Source organism: Mus caroli, unplaced genomic scaffold, assembly GCF_978045245.1.
Source record: "Mus caroli unplaced genomic scaffold, Mus_caroli_1 scaffold_6, whole genome shotgun sequence".
NCBI classification, from domain to species: domain Eukaryota; kingdom Metazoa; phylum Chordata; class Mammalia; order Rodentia; family Muridae; genus Mus; species Mus caroli.
Genome location: NW_028227261.1, coordinates 110741093 through 110760151, shown reverse-complemented (window position 1 = coordinate 110760151; position 19059 = coordinate 110741093). Strand labels below are relative to the sequence as shown.

The 19059-nt window shown below is 47.6% G+C and overlaps 1 protein-coding gene across 2 annotated transcripts in view; it reads left to right on the top strand.

Annotated features, from left to right (window-relative positions):
- Reck (reversion inducing cysteine rich protein with kazal motifs) overlaps positions 1–15464 on the top strand; it is a 68995-nt gene extending 53531 nt beyond the window's left edge. For both annotated transcript variants that reach the window (XM_021159440.2, XM_085839338.1), the window contains 7 exons: positions 860–982; positions 1557–1728; positions 7868–8060; positions 9348–9558; positions 11082–11155; positions 12942–13097; positions 13813–15464. In XM_021159440.2, coding sequence (XP_021015099.1) covers positions 860–982; positions 1557–1728; positions 7868–8060; positions 9348–9558; positions 11082–11155; positions 12942–13097; positions 13813–14034 — 1151 coding nt within the window. In that variant the 3' untranslated portion in view covers positions 14035–15464. The remainder of the gene's footprint in view (positions 1–859; positions 983–1556; positions 1729–7867; positions 8061–9347; positions 9559–11081; positions 11156–12941; positions 13098–13812) is intronic.
- The last annotated feature ends 3595 nt before the right edge of the window (positions 15465–19059 follow it).

The following is a 19059-nucleotide window of genomic DNA, read 5'->3' as shown; positions in this document are numbered from 1 at the left end:
AGACTGAGTGTCAGGCCTCCCTGGGTGACAGAGTGAGCCCCAGACCAGCCTGAGATATATAGGGAGATTTGGATGAGGTGTGCCATCTATGGATGATGAGTTTCTAAGAGTGTCCTGCTGCATTTTAGACATGAGATCTTTGTCATTTAAGGCCAGCCTGGTCTACGTAGCAAGCTCCAGGACAGCCAATGCTACATAATGAGACTTTGTCTCAAAATAAATACCTTAGATTTAGGCCCCTAGTTTATGTATTTATAAGTTGTATTTCAAGAATTGATGCTGTAAAACTTTTCGAGGGGCTTGGGGGATGGCTCATTTGGCAAAGCATTTTGCAACAACCTAAACTTGAGTCCCCATAACCCATATGAAGATGCTGGGTATGGTGGTACACACTTGCAATCCCAGCCTTGGTGAGGCTTGCTTGCTGCACAAACCTGACCTTCTGAGTGTGCTCCCAGATCCTACCATGGAAGGTGTGAACCAGCTCTGAAAAGTTGTCCTCTGACCTGCACGTGCACACTGTGGTGCATATGTACCCACGTGTGTGCATGCACACACAAGAGTAATAGAGTTTTTAAATTTCAGACTTTTACATTTTCAAATTTTTAAACTTTCAATTAAATTTTAATTGATGTTGGTTTTGTGCTTGTGAGTGTGTGTGTCTGTGTGTGTACACCACAACACATCTATAGATATCAGAAACAATGTGGAGGACTTGATTAGTTCCTCCTCTTCCAGGTAGGCCTTGGGGATTGGATTCAGGTGGGCAGAGTCTGCAAGCATCTACTCACTGAGCCATCTCACAGCCCTGTGGTCTGTGTCTCAGTATGTAATGTAATTGATGTTTTCTTTCTTTCAGGCCATGGAACATCCTTTACTATTGACTGCAATGTCTGTTCTTGTTTTGCGGGTAATTTAGTGTGTTCCACCCGCCTGTGCCTCAGTGAGCACAGTTCAGACGACGACCGCCGCACCTTCACAGGTAGCCGTGTCCTTGGGACCATCCTTCTTTGTACTTGTTCTCTCCCAGGCAGTGTAGGCCCTGCCTTAGCTGCCGATGCCCATGGTACATCAGTACCTCACCTGAGAGCACGGTGTCCATGGCGCTCCAGCTTTGTTCCTCATCATGTGCTTTCTCAGGCAGCTCTCCTCATCCGCCGATTTGCACAGGCTCCCACAAACAAGGTTCAGGAAACCCCCAAGCTAGACTTCAGTCATCTGATTTCTAAGTTTGATTTGCTAGGTCAGAAGAAAACAGCTTTGTTGATCCTACCTACAACCCTCTTTCTGCCTGGGTCTGGAGACACCTATTAAATAGCAATGAAAAGAACAAAGGAAAGCCGTGCTGCAGAAAGAGCTTTTCAGAGCTCTCTAGAACCAGAGGAGCTGGGATAGATCTGTGTCATGGGTTGTAGAAGAGGTTTGTCTTGGTTTTGTCTTTTTCTTGACTTAATTAACATATGATTCTATCTTGATATGATTTGTCAGTGGTTTGTCTCTATCAGCACATAAGGAAGGAGTAGATGTGTTCATGTGAAGCTGTTTTCTCTCCTCAGGTCTGCCCTGTAACTGCGCAGATCAGTTTGTCCCAGTGTGTGCACAGAATGGACGCACTTACCCCAGTGCCTGCATCGCTCGCTGCGTGGGTCTCCAGGACCATCAGTTTGAGTTTGGACCTTGTATCTCCAAGAATCCCTGTAATCCAAACCTCTGCCCCAAAAGCCAAAGGTAGGCCAAGAGCGACTTCTCTTTTTTAAGCCAAAGACGAGATAGAGTCTCCACTATGCATCCTAGAGGATGAAAGCATGAATGGGCTGAGAAGTAGTCTCGCTGGCCGTAGTGGCTCACGTATGTAACCCCAGCACTTGGAGCAAGGGAGAATTGTGAGTTTAAGGTCATACTTAATGTCTCAAGGGAAAAAGTGACCCCAGTCCTGAATAGTGTGAAGTCTGGAGAGAAAGAGCTGTACAGAGCTCCCTGGCTGCACGCTTAGGAGTGTAGACGTAGAGCAGTTAGTGCAGCTGGGTAGGAAGGACCTCAGAGGGTCCCAGACGGGACACTCAGCTAGATCTGTGAAAAGCAGGAGTTAGAGAGGAAAGCTGGCATGGGGAAGCAGGACAGGAGAGTGTCTGCCAGGGGTGCCACTACAAGACTGAGGCAGAGGGGAAGGAAAGGACAGGTCACAAAGGCACTGAGAGAAGTGGATGCCTTCTTATTGGTCACCCATGGTTCTGCTGTTAGAGCACTCCTGTAGGAAACAGATGTGAGGACTCTGAGAGTGCAGCTTTAGTTAGCTGCTGTCATTCTGCTTTGGACTCCCTTCTCTGTCGTCTCACCAAGCCAGATGACAGAGCCTTGATGACTTCTGCATGTGGGAACCCCAGGCAGATGTAGCTGGCCTAGATCAGTTTCTAGACCTGCGATCTTCACCTCTGAGACTTGAGCAGGTCTCCACCCAGACTCACAGCTCTATCCTGATGAAGGAGTTTGTGCAGAAAATTGCATCTTTGTTTTGGAAACCCTGGCACAGAGTGAGAGGTGAGGTTTTCTTATGTAACAAAGTGGCAAAGAGTCAGCCCCTGCCTGTCAGAGTTCATGGTTCCAGTTTCTCCTCGGCTGTGATAAAGCACCCTGAGCACAATCCAGCTCTAAAAAGCGTAGGCTGACAGTCTGCTACAGCAGGGAAGCCAGCACAGGGCCTAAAGCATCGACCATGGCAGGAACACAGGGGTAACGGTGTCATACTTGCTCTGATGACGCTATTCAGGGCCCAGCTCATAAAGTGCTGCTGTCCACACAGAGACAAGACAGTCTCCACAGACATGGCCACAGGCCAACATGATACAGACAATTTCCCTTCCAAGATGATTCGTGGTTGTGTCAGGCTGACGGTAAAAATGAACCAGCACGTCCATACAACAGAAGCAAAACTGAGAGTCATTGGCTGATACCCTGGATACAGTTGACTTGCTTTTACGTCTCTGTCTTAGGGTTTCACTGCTGTGAGCAGACACCATGACCAAGGCAAGTCTTATAAGGACAACATTTAATTGGGACTGGCTTACAGGTTCAGAGGTTCAGTTCAGTAGCATCAAGGCAAGAACATGGCAGCATCCAGGCAGGGATGGTGCAGGAAAAGCTGAGAGTTCTATATCTTCATCTGAAGACTGCTAGCAGAATACTCACTTCCAAGCAGCTAGAATAAGGGTCTTAAAGCCCATGCCCACAGTGACACGCCTACTAATAATGCCACCCCCTGGGCCAAGCATATTCAAACCAGGACATTCCACTCCCTGGTGCCCATAGGCTTGTTCAAATACATGAGTCTGTGGGGGCCATACCTAGCCGTAACATAATTTTAAAAAGTACATTTAGTCTAACTTCCAAAGTCCCCATAGTCTAGAGCAGTATAAACAATGTTAAAAGTCCAAAGTTCAAAGCCTCCTCTGAGATTTATCAATCAGTTAACTGTAATCACCAAAGCAAGACAGGAAGCCAGCTGGGCAAACTCCAACTCTGCATCTCCTTGTCTGTTGTCAAAGCTGACTTCAGATCTCCATCTCTGTTTTCATCTTTGTTGACTGCAAACTTCTTTCTCCTGAGCTGGTTCCATTCCCTGTTAGCAGCTTTCCTCAGCAGATATCCCATGGCTCTGGCATCTTGAACATCTTGGGGTCTCCAAGGCAGCTTCAATGTTACAGCTTCCTGTTTTAATATCTGGGATCCACACATGATCTTCTAGGCTCCTCCAAAGGGCTGGCATGACTTCTCCAGCTCTGCCCTCTGTAGCACTCTAAGCTCAGGTTGATCCACTCCACTGCCACTGCTGTTCTTGGTGATCATCCCATGGTACTGGCATCTCCAATATGCTGGGGTGTTCCGCTGTAAGTAGGCTCCATCAGTAGCCTCTCACAGGCTCTCTTCATGGTGCCAAGCCTCAACTCCTTTTCATAATCCCTTCAGTCCTGGGCTGTCAACTGCAACTGGGGCTACACCTTCACCAGTGCGCTTCTATGGCTTTTCACAGTGCCCAGCCTCAGCTGCTCTTCATGCCACCTTCATGCCTCAAAACCAGTACCCACCTGGGTGGCTTACCACATTACCAAGTCCAGCGGCAGCATGAAGTACAACCTTGGCTGTCTCTGCAACACAGCTACTTTGTGCTCCCAGAAAACACTTTCCAGAAGATGTCACCTCAGCGATACTGGTCTCTTCTTAATCACAGCTAATTTATTAGCTCCAGCTAACCAGCAACAACTGTCCCAGAAGTCCCTTCTATTTTTCACTCTAAAGCCAGAGTCACATGGCTGAAGCTGCCATGTTTGCTAATTTTATGGGGCTGAAACATGTCCCCCCTTATTTTATTACCAGCTTTGTTTTCTGATTCCCTCCCTGCCTAAGCTTGGCTTTTCTGTAACTTGCTGTGTAGATTGACCTGAACTCAGAGATCTGCATAGCCCTATCTCCTAAATGCTGGATTAAAGGTGTGACCACCATGCCTGGATCTAAATTTAGCTGGGTAGGATCTTGCCCCAAAGTCCCACTCCCTTAATCTGTTATCTCCTAGAACACAGATTCAACTCCATTTCACTTCCTGGTGCCCCTTTAATATTCAAATCATATATTTTATATTTCTCCTTTCTAAGCTTGCTGCATTTGTTCAAAATACTGCTCAAGAGACTTAACCAGAGAACAAATTGTCAATGCAGTTAACCTGAATCTCTTCACCTTAGCCTCAGGCAGACTCTTCAGACAAAGGAAGCCACAGTCTTCACCAAAATACCACAAAAACAGGCTCTAGGCCACACACTGAAATTCTTCTCCTCTGAAACCTCTTGGGCCAGGTCTGCACAGCTCAAATCACTTCCAGTAACGAAGTCTTCCATGTTCCTACTAGGATGGCTCATTAAGCTCAAGTTAAAGCATCCATGGCTTTCCAAATCCGAAGCCTGAAATCCACATTCTTCCAGACAAAAGCATGGCCAAAGCAATACCCCAGGCCCTGGGACCAACGTCTGTCTTAGTTAGGGTTTTCTGCTGTGAACAAACACCATAACCAAGGCAAATCTTACAAAGGACAACATTTAATTGGGGCTGGCTTACAGGTTCAGAGGTTCAATCCACTATCATCAAGGCAGGAGCATGGCAGCATCCAAGCAGGCATGGTGCAGGAGGAGCTGAGAGTTCTACATCTTCATCTGAAGGCTGCATACTCACTTCCAGGCAGCTAGGATGAGGGTCTTAAAGCCCATGCCAACAGTGACACACCTACTCTAATAAGGCCACACCTCCAAATAGTGCCACTCCCTGGACCCCCTGAAGAGACTCCAGTGTAGTTACTACTGCCAGCCACATTCCACTGTCTAGAACTCAAGTCAGTTGGCCCAGTCAGCTACCAGGGAGACCAAAGAATGCAATCTATATATTACTGATAAGAGATTAAGTGATTTTGGCAAGTGTACAGCAGTTAGCACCAACCTTTAACCTTTGTCATATTGCCAGAAATGATAATTACATTAAAACTATAATTGTGTATCACTTCGAATCTATTGGATTGACAAAGATTTAAGAATTGATAACATAAATTTAGAAAACAGATGGTATCATACAAAAGGGGCTAGAAGAGGGTTAGTACCTTCTTTCTGGGGAGCAATTAGGCCTGAATCTGTTTTGTTATTGTAAAAGTGTGTGTGGGTGAGTATTTTGTCTGTGTGAATGTCTGTTTACATGTGCATGCGGTGCCCTCAGATGCCAGAGGAGGGCACTAGATCCCTAGAATTGGAGTTACAGGCAGTTGTGAACTGCTGTGTGGGTGCTGAGAATCAAACCTGGCTCCTCTGAAGGAAAGATGTCTATCAACCACTGAGCCAGCTCTCCAGCCCTAAGCCAGGTTTCAGTACATCAACCTAGGCAGTGTAGCTTGGTGGTAAAAAGCACAACCCGTTTGGATCAGTGTAAGTCAAGATTCTTACCTGCACACAATATCTCTGCAAGAATTGGAATGAATAGCTAAGCAAGGGGGCTGGGTGGCTGGGACATGCGCTGTGGGAGGAAGGGCTGACTTTGCACAATACACCATTTCACCTTTTCATTTTACCCATAGATTTATGTCATCTTTCAAAACAGTAGTCGGGGCTGGAGAAATGGCTCAGTGGTTAAGAGCACTGACTGCTCTTCCAGAGGTCCTGAGTTCAACTCCCAGCAACCACATGGTGGCTCACAACCATCTGTAATAAGATCTGATGCCCCTTCTGGTGTGTCTGGAGACAGCAATAGTGTACTCATATACATAAAATAAATCAATCTTTAAAAATAAACAAACAAACAAATAAATAAAAGCAGTAACATGGGGTGGGGGTTGGTTGGTTTCTGTCTTTGTTTTCTTAAGAAAGGGTTATATTCCCTCAAATACCTACTGATAAACCAGACATTTTTCTAAACATTAGGACATGACAAGACAAAACAGACCATCACTGCGCTGATCGTTTTCTTAAATTTGTCCTCCAGATTCTCAGCCTTTTCCTGCGATCTTCTTCCTTTTCTTAAAAATGTGTGTGTATGTTATGTGTGTGCGTGTTCAGTGTATGAGTATGACATGAGTATATGTGCTGTGAGTGTAGGCATGCGTGCCACAGGACGGCTTTCAGGAGTTGGCTTTGCGCCCTACCTTGTTTGAGGTGAAGTCAGTCTCAGTGCTTCTGCAGTGTGTCATGCCCTCAGGTGCTCAGGAAAGCCCACTGTCTCTGCCTCCCCTCTCACTGCAGAAGACTGGGATTAGGAGAGTGTGCGTCCACATTTGGCTTGTATATAGGTTCTGGGGTCACACTCAGGACATCAGGCTGTGCAGCACGTACTTCTGTCCCCTGAGCATCCCGCCAACCCAACCTCTTATTTCTATTTACTCAGCTTGATTGCATGCTTCCTCCCTGCATTACTAACTTTCTCCAGTACCCTGGTTCTTACACCTTCCTTGTTAGGTCACTAGAAGGACTGGCTTCTGTGACCTCCCCTCAGCTCATCCCCCACCCAGTAGACACAGGAAGCTGAGGTTTAGTATAAAAAGTAGAGCCTTTCTTTTTTGTTTTTTTGTTTTGGTTTGGTTTTCGAGACAGGGTTTCTCTGTGTAGCCCTGGTTGTCCCGGAACTCACTCTGTAGACCAGGCTGGCCTCAAACTCAGAAATCCGCCTGCCTCTGCCTCCCAAGTGCTGGGTTTAAAGGCATGCGCCACCACACCCGGCTAGTAGAGCCTTTCTTAAGATAGACTCTTGTTAATGAAGCTGAAAAATAAGTACTTAGCTAGGTGAGATAGAGTACCACATCCAGGAAGTAGGCGGATCATTGTGAGTTCAAGGACAGCCTAGTCTGTATAGTAAGTTCCAGGCCAGCTAGGGCTATATGAGAGCTTGCCTTAAAAAATAAAGCATCTCAAAATGGTCTGTGGTTCTTGACTGTGCTTTCTCCAGTACTGGACCCCGCCCACTCTTGGTCTCAGGTCAGGGGTTCCCACTCCATGCCTGAGTCCTTGGCTTTTACCTCTGTTTACCACCCCTACCCTCAGCTCACCCCTCCTCACCCCAACATCCTGGAATATCCCCTCGAGTTTGTGGCTCCTCCCTCAGTCTAGCCTGCTTCTGTTCTCCTTGCCCACCAAGTTCCAATTAGAACGCCCTCTTCCACGTGTGCCCACGGCTCATCACTCAACAACTAATTCTCTCTGAGCAGCGTGGCTGCCATTCTCTAGTCTGACTGTCCTCCTCTGCACTAGCCCGGCTCTTTCCTCAGCTTCCTGTACCACACCCAGGGCTTTGCTGCCCCCACCGAAGTTCCTCCCTGCCCCTGGTCACCTACTGTTTTCATCATTTTCAGATGTGTGCCAAAACCACAAGTCTGCCTGACGACTTTTGATAAATTTGGATGTAGCCAATATGAGTGTGTGCCCAGACAGCTCACCTGTGACCAGGCCCGAGATCCTGTGTGTGATACAGATCACACGGAGCACAACAACCTCTGCACTCTGTACCAAAGAGGAAAAAGCCTGTCTTACAGAGGCCCTTGCCAGGTATGTTGTTTGCTACCAAACCCAAGGGTATCAAGTTAGTTTGTGACCTTTTTAGACAAGCAGAATGCAGCCCTGCTGAGAAAGGAGTGGTGTGGCTAATGCTAACGCCGGCCCCGAGGAGTTAGTGTGTTGCCTCTGAGGAGGAGTGTAGAAGCTGGCAGATCCTGGCTTTGTAGAACCTACTCCTAGGAAAAGACTTAAGGTTTCACACCGGGGATGGTTACCGCTATCCATCTTTTCACGGTTCTATGGGCTGCCATAGAAACAAATCAGGTCAGGCAGTGGTGGCACATGCCTTTGATCCCCGCACTTGGGAGGCTGAGGCAGGAGGAGATCTATGAGTTTGAAGCCAGGCTGGTGTACAGAGTAAGTGTCAGGACAGGCTACACAAAGAAACCCTGTCTCAAAAAAGAAAAGAAAAAAGAGAAGAGAAGAGAAGAGAAGAAGAGGAGAGAAGGAAAAGAGGAGAGAGGAATCAGGAAGAAAAGCAATGTCCCCCTCTACCCCCACTTCCTGCTTCCCACCTTCTCCCACTGGGCTGAAGTGACATGAAAATCTCTAAGCTTTGTTTTACATCAGCCTAACTCAGTCTTTTAGGCTTGTAAGATCTGCTTCCACATTAAATAACCTTATGGGATAGGCTCCTTGGAGCTTCCCACTGACTTGATCCTGTGCTGACCCCTGTCCTGGGAGATTCCCATCTTAGGCCCCAGCGTCACCTGCCTGCAAACCATGAAAACCTGACATGTTCCATGCTTCCGTGGTGGGGAAAATCCCTTCAGCTTGTCTGGTTACAGTTTTCTCTTGGAGTTGGTGCCCCACTTACATGGACAGTACCTGCTACACACACACACACACACACACACACACACACACACACACACACTTCATCCTTGCTCCCTCTTCTCAGCTAGGGTGTTTCTCAGGTATATCCCTAACTGTGTCTCCTCTGCTCATCTCTTGGCCCATCCCTCCCTCCTCTCTTCCCATATCCAGCATGAAATGACAAGGTCCCACCTTTTCATGAAGAGCGGTCTTTCTGTTTAGACTTTCATGATTACTAAGAGAAGTGTGGGTGAAGGGATATTTTTATCTTGTATTAGTCTCAGTGGAATAAGCTGACAATATTCCAAAGTTGATCTTGTGACAAACCAAAACCTAGAGGGTCCCCAAAACTTAAACCTGTGTCTTTTCACTTCCTGAAAATAGGGAGATCAGCTCTGTGCTCACAATTAGAAAGATGTACCATGGAAGTTTCCAGGCTAGCATTTATTTGTCTTTTCTCAGCCTTTCTGCAGAGCCACGGAGCCTGTCTGTGGGCACAACGGTGAGACATACAGCAGTGTGTGTGCTGCCTACTCGGATCGTGTGGCTGTGGATTACTACGGGCCCTGCCAGGCTGTCGGGGTCCTCTCGGAATACAGTGCTGTGGCTGAGTGTGCTGCTGTCAAGTGTCCTTCCCTCTCAGCCATAGGCTGCAAACCCATCATCCCACCAGGTAAGCTGCAGTCTTCCGGGCGGCCAGGGGTGGGACCAGAAAGATTTGCTGATCCACCCCAGGAAATGAGCCATGGAGGAGAGAGTTCACTGGTCTGTAAGCTCTGAAAAGTTATGATCGCAGACTCAGCTAAGACAGGAAGGATGCCCATGACACAGGCATACTGGGATACAGGAGAAGACACTGTCCCAAATGAAAAGTGACTCATATGCTGACTGTTGTGCGCTAACTCCAAAGTCCTGGGTTGCCTTAGACAGCATGTGCTGTGCTGACATCAGAGCCGCTCGGCAGTGGCTGGAGAGCTGCCTCAGGTTAAGAGCACTTGTTCTTGTAGAAGACCTGGGTTCACTTTCTAGCCCTAAGAAGTTGGCTCACAACCATCTGTAATGCTAGTTCTGGAGGGTCCTATGCCCTTTTCTGACCTCCTCTGGCACCAAGTGCACACATAGTAAACATACATACATACATGCATACATGAAAACACAGAAAATGAATAAATCTAATATAAAAATTAAAAAGAAAAACAACTGCATGGCAAAATTTTACACCAGGCATCCAATACATAAGCAGGTAAAGGAGCATTTAAATTAAAAAGTGAGGATTGTGGATTAAATACATAGCATGTGTTTATTTTTAAATGCGTGGACAATTAGTTATTAGTTAAATGGATAGTTGAGGTGTTTTTTGTGAACACAAATGTGTAATTGAGAGAAGCAGGGGTGGGGGTGGGGAATCGCCTTATCTCAGCTGTGTGTCAGCGCAGTGGGCTCGTTCACACCCACAGCTGTGAGCGTCAGTTTTCAGGGACAGTTTACCAGAGCAGAGGAGCCTTCCCTCCAGGCCTGCTCCGTACAGGTTGTTCTGGGTCTCCAAACTCTCCATCGGTGAGCTCATCAAGGCTCGCTGGCCCCCACTGTGCTCAGGATAATACTCTAAGCATCAGAGACCCAGCAGCGAACAAAACAAAGCCCCTTCCCTCCTGGAGACCATGTTCCAAGGGAGGGGACATAAGGTTCCCTGAGACCCGACTGTCAAGTCAGAACTGCCTGATGACGCAGAGCGAAGGGGTGGGAGGGCCTGCCTGCTGGGAACTCTGTTAACTGTCAACTGTGACTGTCTCATCCCTTGCCGTGGTTTTTAAACAGATTACGGTAGTTTGAAAAATTACATGTGAAGCAAACACTCAGAAGCCCTGAACTTCCCTTGTGCAGACAGAGGGACAAAGACAGAGACAGAGAGACAGAGAGACAGAGAGAGGCCCAGCATAAGCTGTTGGTCAGGAGCAGAGTGGGAGACAGAGGCAGGCAGGCCTGTGTGCTGTTCCGGCCCCGTCAGCAGAGCACGGGGTTCTGAGGAGAGATGACTTTGGTGATGTTAGGATCCTGGGTTGGTCGTTGAGCACAGCAGAAAATACAGTCGTCAGGAAGAACAGGTGGGGGCCATGTGGAAGCTGGCCACCTCACCTGTGATTCTGGATTCTCCTTGTTTTAATTCCGAACTCACAAAAATGCTTTCTGTTACAGGGGCTTGCTGCCCACTATGTGCTGGGATGTTACGGGTATTATTTGACAAAGAAAAACTGGACACTATTGCTAAGGTAAGTTGCTTCATATGCCAGATACTGTTAAAAGAATATTGCTAAACTTCTCAGGAATCCTTGAGAGCAGAAATTATTGTCTCTGTGTGTAGTTTAAAAAAACCAGGTCCCTAGACCTGCTCAAGGCCACACTTCACAATCAATAAACAGGGGTTGGTACCCAGGGTGGCAGACTCCTGACCTTCGCTTCCTCCTGCCATGCCCTTTCTCAGGAAAACTCCTGCCAGCTCAGAGAGCGTGACAGGGCCATGTGGCCAGCAGTAGTAGAAATCCAGATAGTCTGCACCCCACCTCATCACAGCACCCATGTCTCCAAGGAGCCGCCTTCCCTGTCTGGTCACCTTTCCATTTCCTGCTGCTCTCTTTTGGGAAGCCAGAACCCTAGTAATGCAACAGGAAACCCTTGCCACTGCCCGAGCATCCTTCCTGCATTTCCTGCTGCCGTGCTCCCACAGGACTGTTCCCCTGGGCCCTCCTGTTCAAGCACTCACTTTTTGAGAAGTGCTTATGGGGCTGGACAGATCACTCAGTTAGATGCTTTCCTTAGTCACTCAGTTGTATATAGAGTCAGATTCTCTCTCGTTCAGCTACACTGCCTGACAAGCACGCCCCAGCGATCCTATCTCTTCCTTTTTATCTCTGCTGAGATTACAGGTATGTCCCACCACACATAGAATTTTTACATTTTGATGTCAGGTCTGTGATTCCCGCTCAGCTCCTCAGCAGGTTCCTGGCCAATGAAAGACCATGTCTTAAAAACAGTGTGAGCTGGCTCAGTCCCAGTGTGAGCTGGCTCAGTCCCTGAGCACTCCTGCACTCACTGTTCTTTCTGAAGACTCAGATGTGGCTCCCAGTGCCTACACCAGGCAGCGCTCAGCCACATGCAACACCAGTCTCCATGGTACCTGTGCATCCATTCAATACCCTTACAAAATACATGCACACATAGCCGGGCGGAGGTGGCGCACGCCTTTAATCCCAGCACTTGGGAGGCAGAGGCAGGCGGATTTCTGAGTTCGAGGCCAGCCTGGTCTACAAAGTGAGTTCCAGGACAGCCAGGGCTACACAGAGAAATCCTGTCTCGAAAAACCAAAAAAAAAAAAAAAAAATACATGCACACATAATTAAAATAAAATTTAAAAATAGTTTTTAAAAGGGGGTATAAATAGCTCCTAAGAGATGACATCCAGGATCGTGTTTGTCTGTGTCTGTCTCCCTGTCATCGTCGTCTTCTTCTTCTTCTTCGTCTTTGTCTTCGTCTCCTTCTCCTTCCTCCTCCTCCTTCTCTTCCTCCTCCTCTTCCTCCTCTCTCTTTCTCTCTCTCTGTCTCTCTCACACACACACACACACACACACACACACACACACGCACACACAGAGCAAGCATGTAGGCCTGTATCCTAGCTTTTGAGAGGTAGAGGCAGGAGGATAAGTTCAAGACCATCCTTGGTTATCTGGGACCCTATTTCAAACCTAAATGAACCTAAATAAATAAACAGCACTTCTGAGCTAGGATCATGAATTTAAAGCTAGCCTAGTCTGTATAGCAAGGCCCTGCTCAAAAGAAAGAAGAAAAAAGAAAGAAGAAAGAACTTCTGGTGAGTGTCAGTTGTGGCTGCAGGGAGCCCAAGCCCGTTACACACACGGCCCTGAGAGACAGGATCGCGTCCAGCAGAGCCAAGCCTGGGGCTGACACACAGGTCAAAGAGCCTCTTCAGCAGCCGCTAGAGCAGAGCAGCCTGGGCAGCAAGCAGGGATCTTCTCCAGGCCCTAAAATGTCTTCCAGGTGACAAGCAAGAAGCCCATAACAGTTGTGGAGATTCTTCAGAAGGTCCGCATGCACGTGTCTGTGCCACAGTGTGACGTGTTTGGATACTTGAGCATCGAGTCGGAAATTGTGATCCTCATTATTCCTGTGGACCATTACCCTAAAGCTTTGCAGGTGAGGCTCGGTGTACTGTGCGGCCATCTTGTCTGTTTAGAGTTTGGTGGACTTACAGTGGCAGAAAGGGACTGCGGGGTAAGGGAATAGAGCCCCTCGGGACTTGGAGAGGGAGAGGGGAACAGTAAGGCAGCCTCCCGGTGGCCCAGGCCAGGCACGCTAAGTCGCACCATTCTGCAGATGAGGCCACCAAGGCCTGGAGAGCAGGGCACTGGCAGGGGTCAGGCAGTGACCAAGCCAAGCCTCTGGCCTCCCTGGAGGAGGGTTCATCAGAGGCAGTCTCAGGGGCCTTAAGAAGGCCATGGAACCTCACTCGGGTAGGCCCAGGTTTCATCAGAAAGTAGCAAGGACTCAAGGAGGTGGGTGAATGGAAGCAGTCCCAGCTGCCTCCGTCCAAGCCTGTGTCTGTCCTCACAGTTAAAGCAGGAGGGAAAGCCTTTCCTGTAGCTGTGCCAACAGGAGCCGCGGTGGCTAGTGACACAGGCAGTGTGTGCTGGGCTATAGTATAGAACCCAAAGTGGCCGACTGGCGAGGGCAGTGGCGTTGCCGTGTCTAATTTGCATTAATGTCTTACATGTGTGTAATAAGCTAAGCCCATCGTTAGCAGTAGCTCTGGCTAGGACAGTAGGGACGGAGGAAAGCAAGCTGCCTCTGTGGCTGCCTGGACCTGTTGAAGGTGCAGAGACTCTGTGTTGAAAGCTCCTTTCCCTTGCAGATTGAGGCCTGCAATAAGGAGGCAGAGAAAATCGAGTCTCTCATCAACTCCGACAGCCCCACGCTGGCGTCCCACGTCCCGCTCTCAGCCCTCATCATTTCCCAAGTGCAGGTCTCCAGCAGTCTCCCGTCATCTGCTGTTGTGGGCAGGCCTCTCTTCCACTCCCTGCTCCTCCTCCTCAGCCTGGGCCTCACTGTGCACTTGCTCTGGACTAGACCCTGACCACCCACAACTGGGAAGAACTGCAAAGCCTTCCTCCACCCAGCCGTCCACCTTGTGAAAGACATTCAGGACTGCTAGCTGGTGACCAAGCAAAGGCACGTGGCACCTCTTAGCACCACACAGTATTTTTTTTCATCTGCCAATATTAGGGGGTTTGCCTTGGTTTTTAAAATGGTAAATTAGACTCTCCCAATATAATGAAGATGATGCCTCTTCCTGGTGGATCCCTGGCCAGTTCACACTCGCTCAGTAGATGCCCCCCCTTCCCCAAAGCAAATTTAGCATCCCTGATCAATGGCATGGTCACTTTATAGGAGGCGGCCCTCTTTGTCCTTGGGTGGGTGCCCTGGTCTCCTCAGAGTTCCTGTGAGTGCTGAGGCTGCCATGTGTTTGTTTCTGTGTCTGGAAGCTGAGGGCTCAGTGAAAAGCCGCTGCCTGCCATGACTGGGTGGGCAGGAGGAGAAAAACATCATTGAATTCTCATTAGCTCATACGCTGACTCCATAGAAATGTAAGGCAGGACTCTACTCTGCTTAGCAAAAGCAAGACAACCAAGTGACACTTGTGCCTGTCTCACCCTTGGGCCTCTCAGCAGTTGTCATTTGTGCCTGTGAGTTGGGGCGGCCCCACAGCATCCAAGCATCTGTGTCATGCCTGCCGTGTTGTGTTAGCCAGACCCACTCGCCAGTACTCACCAAGTCCACAGGTTTAAAGGCCAGGCTTTAAACCACTTGCTGCTACTATATAACTGCCAAAAAGTCAGATCATTAGGAGTTCATGTAAATAGTACATGATGTTTTATTTTATTATGAAGGTGAATAGCCATATTTGTAAAATGACAATCATGTGTGTTAGCCCCATACTCTCCTGAAGACACATCTGCTTGTTGTAATGTGCACAGTGTGGATAAGTGTGTGTCTGACTTTCCTTTTATATAGAATTATAAAGAATGTGGTTTATATATTTAAAATATCAGGCTAAATATGAAAATGTTTGCATGTTGTCTAAGAAATTGGATACTTTGAATGTTTTACAGTTTGAAATAAGCTATTAATGTAATACTTCCTGTTTGTATGCACCTGAACTTAGATTTTACATGAAGTATTTTTCAGTGTTATATGTACCCTCTGAAATATAGCAATATGCTTATTATACCAAAATGTTGTTGAAAGTGGGCACTTAATGCTTTCAGAGGATCTCAGTGCTGATGTCGATGTACCTCTGTCACAGTTGCCTGTTTCTGTCTAAATGTTTTCAACATACTAGACTATATTATATGTATATTCTCTATATAGTATACCACAATATACTATATATATTCTATATATAGTATACAGCACTATACTAGAAAGCCTTTCTATTTTAATAAAAGTAATTTTATATGCTTATTTGTACTTCCAAGCAATGTGAACATTGAGAATGAAACAGTTCCTTACCCTTAAGTGAGTTGTGTCTTTACTGTACAGGGAGAGGTCCTGGAGTGACATCTTCCCAAGCCAAGGCCTGTAGGAGAGGGGAGCAGTGCATCAAACACACAGGCTCGGCCAGAGAGCAGAGTCCGCTGCAGACTGCAGCTTCCGAGACAGGAACAGACGGGCAGGTCTTCTCCCTTGGCCTCGTGTTGCAGCTCCAAGGTACACTTGGGGACAGATGACTGTGCAGATGTCCCAGTGAGGGCCTGCTCATCCCATCAGTTACTTAGGATAAGCGCACCAGCCCTGTCGTGTCCCTCATCCAAAGCTGCAGCTGTCCCCAACCCTGTCCCATTGCTGTGTCCTTACAGAAGGGAGAAAAACCCAGAGCCACAGCTGTTCCTGAAGTCTCCACTCCCAAGTGCCAGTCAGTTCTGCTACATTTTAGTGGCCAGAGAAAGTCACATGACTGCTCCTGAGCAAAACTTCTGGGTGGGAATATAAAATATTCCCGGGGTGGTGGTGTCTGCATCTTGGGGAGAAGTGATGAGTATTTTGAATGATGCAGTTCTCATGAGGACAGACAAGAGCCAGGACTGGCTGGGTTTCTCTCAGAAGGGTGGGTATGGCATGCTATGGCCTGGGAGTTGGGTTGGGTTTGGGCAAGGGAACATATAAAGGAGAGATCTAAAGCTGATCCTGCCCTGGGACTGTAATTACAGGAGCCGCCAAACGGTGATAGAATCAGGTTAGCTTGGGACATAATGTCCTCAACAGCCCTTGTGCTTAAGTGGACATCCAGCTGCCTCGTGCACAGGTCATACCGGCTTCCCAGCCACCGAGCAGATGGAGTTCTTGCTGGGACACCCCCACCCCTACCCCAGCAGTAATCCTGAGATCCACAGGCAGAAAAGTCAGCTGAGGAGAGATTCCTGTGCCTTGGAGCTTACAGGCAGAATGCAGGGGAAAGGCCTGCTGCAGGAGGAAGGCAGGTTGGCTGAGGTAGCGGTATGAGAAGGACCTGCCTTCCATCTATCTGTAGCTTGGGTCATATCCACAGACCTTCAGTGTTCTAGCATGAGGATAGGTGGCAAGAGCTACAGGGAGCCCCTTCTTTCAGCAGTGGCTTTTATGGGTAAGAACTGTTTCTCAGAGCCATCTCCACATGCATCCTCATCTCTCTGTGGCTGACAGGATCAAGCTCCCACACTCGTTACTGACCAAGGGGAGTGAGGGCCCTAACTGGCTTAGTCAAAGGGGATACTGCTTCGTTAGAACCAGTACAGCCCTGCAGTGTCCGTAAGTTAGCTTTAACTGCAAACTCCACCTCCTTGAGTACACAACCTGGTTCTGTTCTTCTCTGCAGTCTCTGCCTACTAGAGTCTTACTATGAAAACATTTATTTTTTTCCAAGGAGAAGAAGTGGTGACCATTCTGGCTTTGCTGTGGGCACCTCTGTCTCCAGCCAAGCAGTAGACCCCACACACCTCTCCTGTTCCAGAATTGCATTCAATAGCATCCGCTAGATAGACAGCCTCTTGTTTTTCCTCAAGTCTCCCCTCACCTGGAAGACACTCAGAGGCCCTGTACAGTTGTCCCCTGAGATGGGACAGCTTGTGTTTTGTGTCTCACCTTCCACTGTCACATGATAAATGATGAAGAAGAATCGAGATTCCTGACCCATTTCCTCAAGGCTGTCCAAGGCTTCTTGTCATCTAAGCACAGTGCCAAAATTCTCAGTGAGTTCTCTCATCCTCCTCAGCATTTCTGATACCACACAGTTGATACAACTAAGATCTCATGTTAGGGGTGTGGAGCGATGGCTCCGAGGTTAAGAGCACTCACAGCCCTTGCAGAGGACCCAGGTCTAGGCCCAGCAACAACAAGGTGGTTCACAACCATCTGTAACTCCGGGTCCAGGGGTCCAAAGGCCCCTCTTCTAACCTCTGTGAACTCCTGCACACATATGGCACATGCACACACACACACACAAACACACACAAAATAAATGTTTTCTTTTTCAAGAAGACTTGACCTCAGATACTGTCTTAGTCAGGGTTTCTGTTCCTGCACAAACATCATGACCAAGAAGCAAGTTGGGGAAGAAAGGGTTTATTCAGCTTACACTTCTATACTGCTGTTCATCACCAAGGAAGACAGGACTGGAACTCAAGCAGGTCAGGAAGCAGGAGCTGATGCAGAGGCCATGGAGGGATGTTCCTTACTGGCTTGCTTCCCCTGGCTTGCTCAGCCTGCTCTCTTATAGAACCCAAGACTGCCAGCCCAGAGATGGTCCCACCCACAAGGGGCCTTTCCCCCTCGATGACTAATTGAGAAAATGCCTTGCAGCTGGATCTCATGGAGGCATTTCCTCAACTGAAGCTCCTTTCTCTGTGATAACTCCAGCTGTGTCAAGTTGACACAAAACCAGCCAGTACAGATACCTAAGGAATGTTGGGAGTAGGAAAAATCATCTTCCCCAGGGAGGCAAACATGAGTTGGTTATCCTATACCAAATTGTCAGCCCTGAAAACTTAGATACATGTAATATTATACAGACTGAGCAGGTTGTATTTTGGAATATATGTGTATACACATGTACATATATGCATGTGGTTGAATAATAACACACTAAATTGCATATAATAACACCATTGGAAAAAAGGAGGCCGTGGGCTCAGGAGAGGTGGCCCTATGCCTTGCCTGGGCAGCATGGGAGGGCTGACCAGTTTAGCTACCCTCCAGGCTCAGATCCAGGGCTTTGCGTTGGTCCACCCCAACATCTACCCCATCTATGACCTGCTAGAGTATGTGAAGGGGCCGGCCTTGCAGATCCAGAGCTGTAGGATCTCCACCACACATGGCAACCACAGGCTATCTGAGAAGAGTCTCAATGAGGATCCTGTATTGAAAGTGTAGCAGAAGCCAGAGGCCTTGAGCCAGACCAATGACTCACGGCGGTGAACATTTATTTGCAAGTAAAGATGTGTGGACAAAAGGGTGCACTGTGGGGCACACTGCAGCTCCCATGGCAAGGATGCTTTTTGCTTGTTTGTTTTCTTTTGGCAGGAAGGTTGCAAGGGAGGCTATCGAGGGATAGGGATGAATGGGGTTGGGTATGGAATATGAAATTCACAAAGAACAATAAGTTTATTTTTACAGGCTATGAATTTGAAAGAGAATAAGGGAGAGGTATGTGGAAGGTTTCGGAGGGAGAAGGGGGAAGGGAGAGATCATTTAATTATACTTTCAAAAATTTAAAAAATAAAAGGTTTTGAACTAATAACAATTTATGATATAAAACTGGGAAAGGAAGGAATTATTAATCAATTGTCTTATCCTTCAAAAATACAAATCAGAGCCAGGCAGTGCTGGCACACGCCTTTAATCCCAGCACTTGGGAGGCAGAGGCAGGCAGATTTCTGAGTTCGAGGCCAGCCTGGTCTACAGAGTGAGTTCCAGGACAACCAGGACTATGCAGAGAAACCCTGTCTCAAAAAAAAAAAAAACAAAAACAAAAACAAACAAAAAAAAATACAAATCAAATGATATAAAAAGAAGAACTTGAGAAATTTAACATACTAGTTAAATATATAAGCCAATGTCCTTTAAA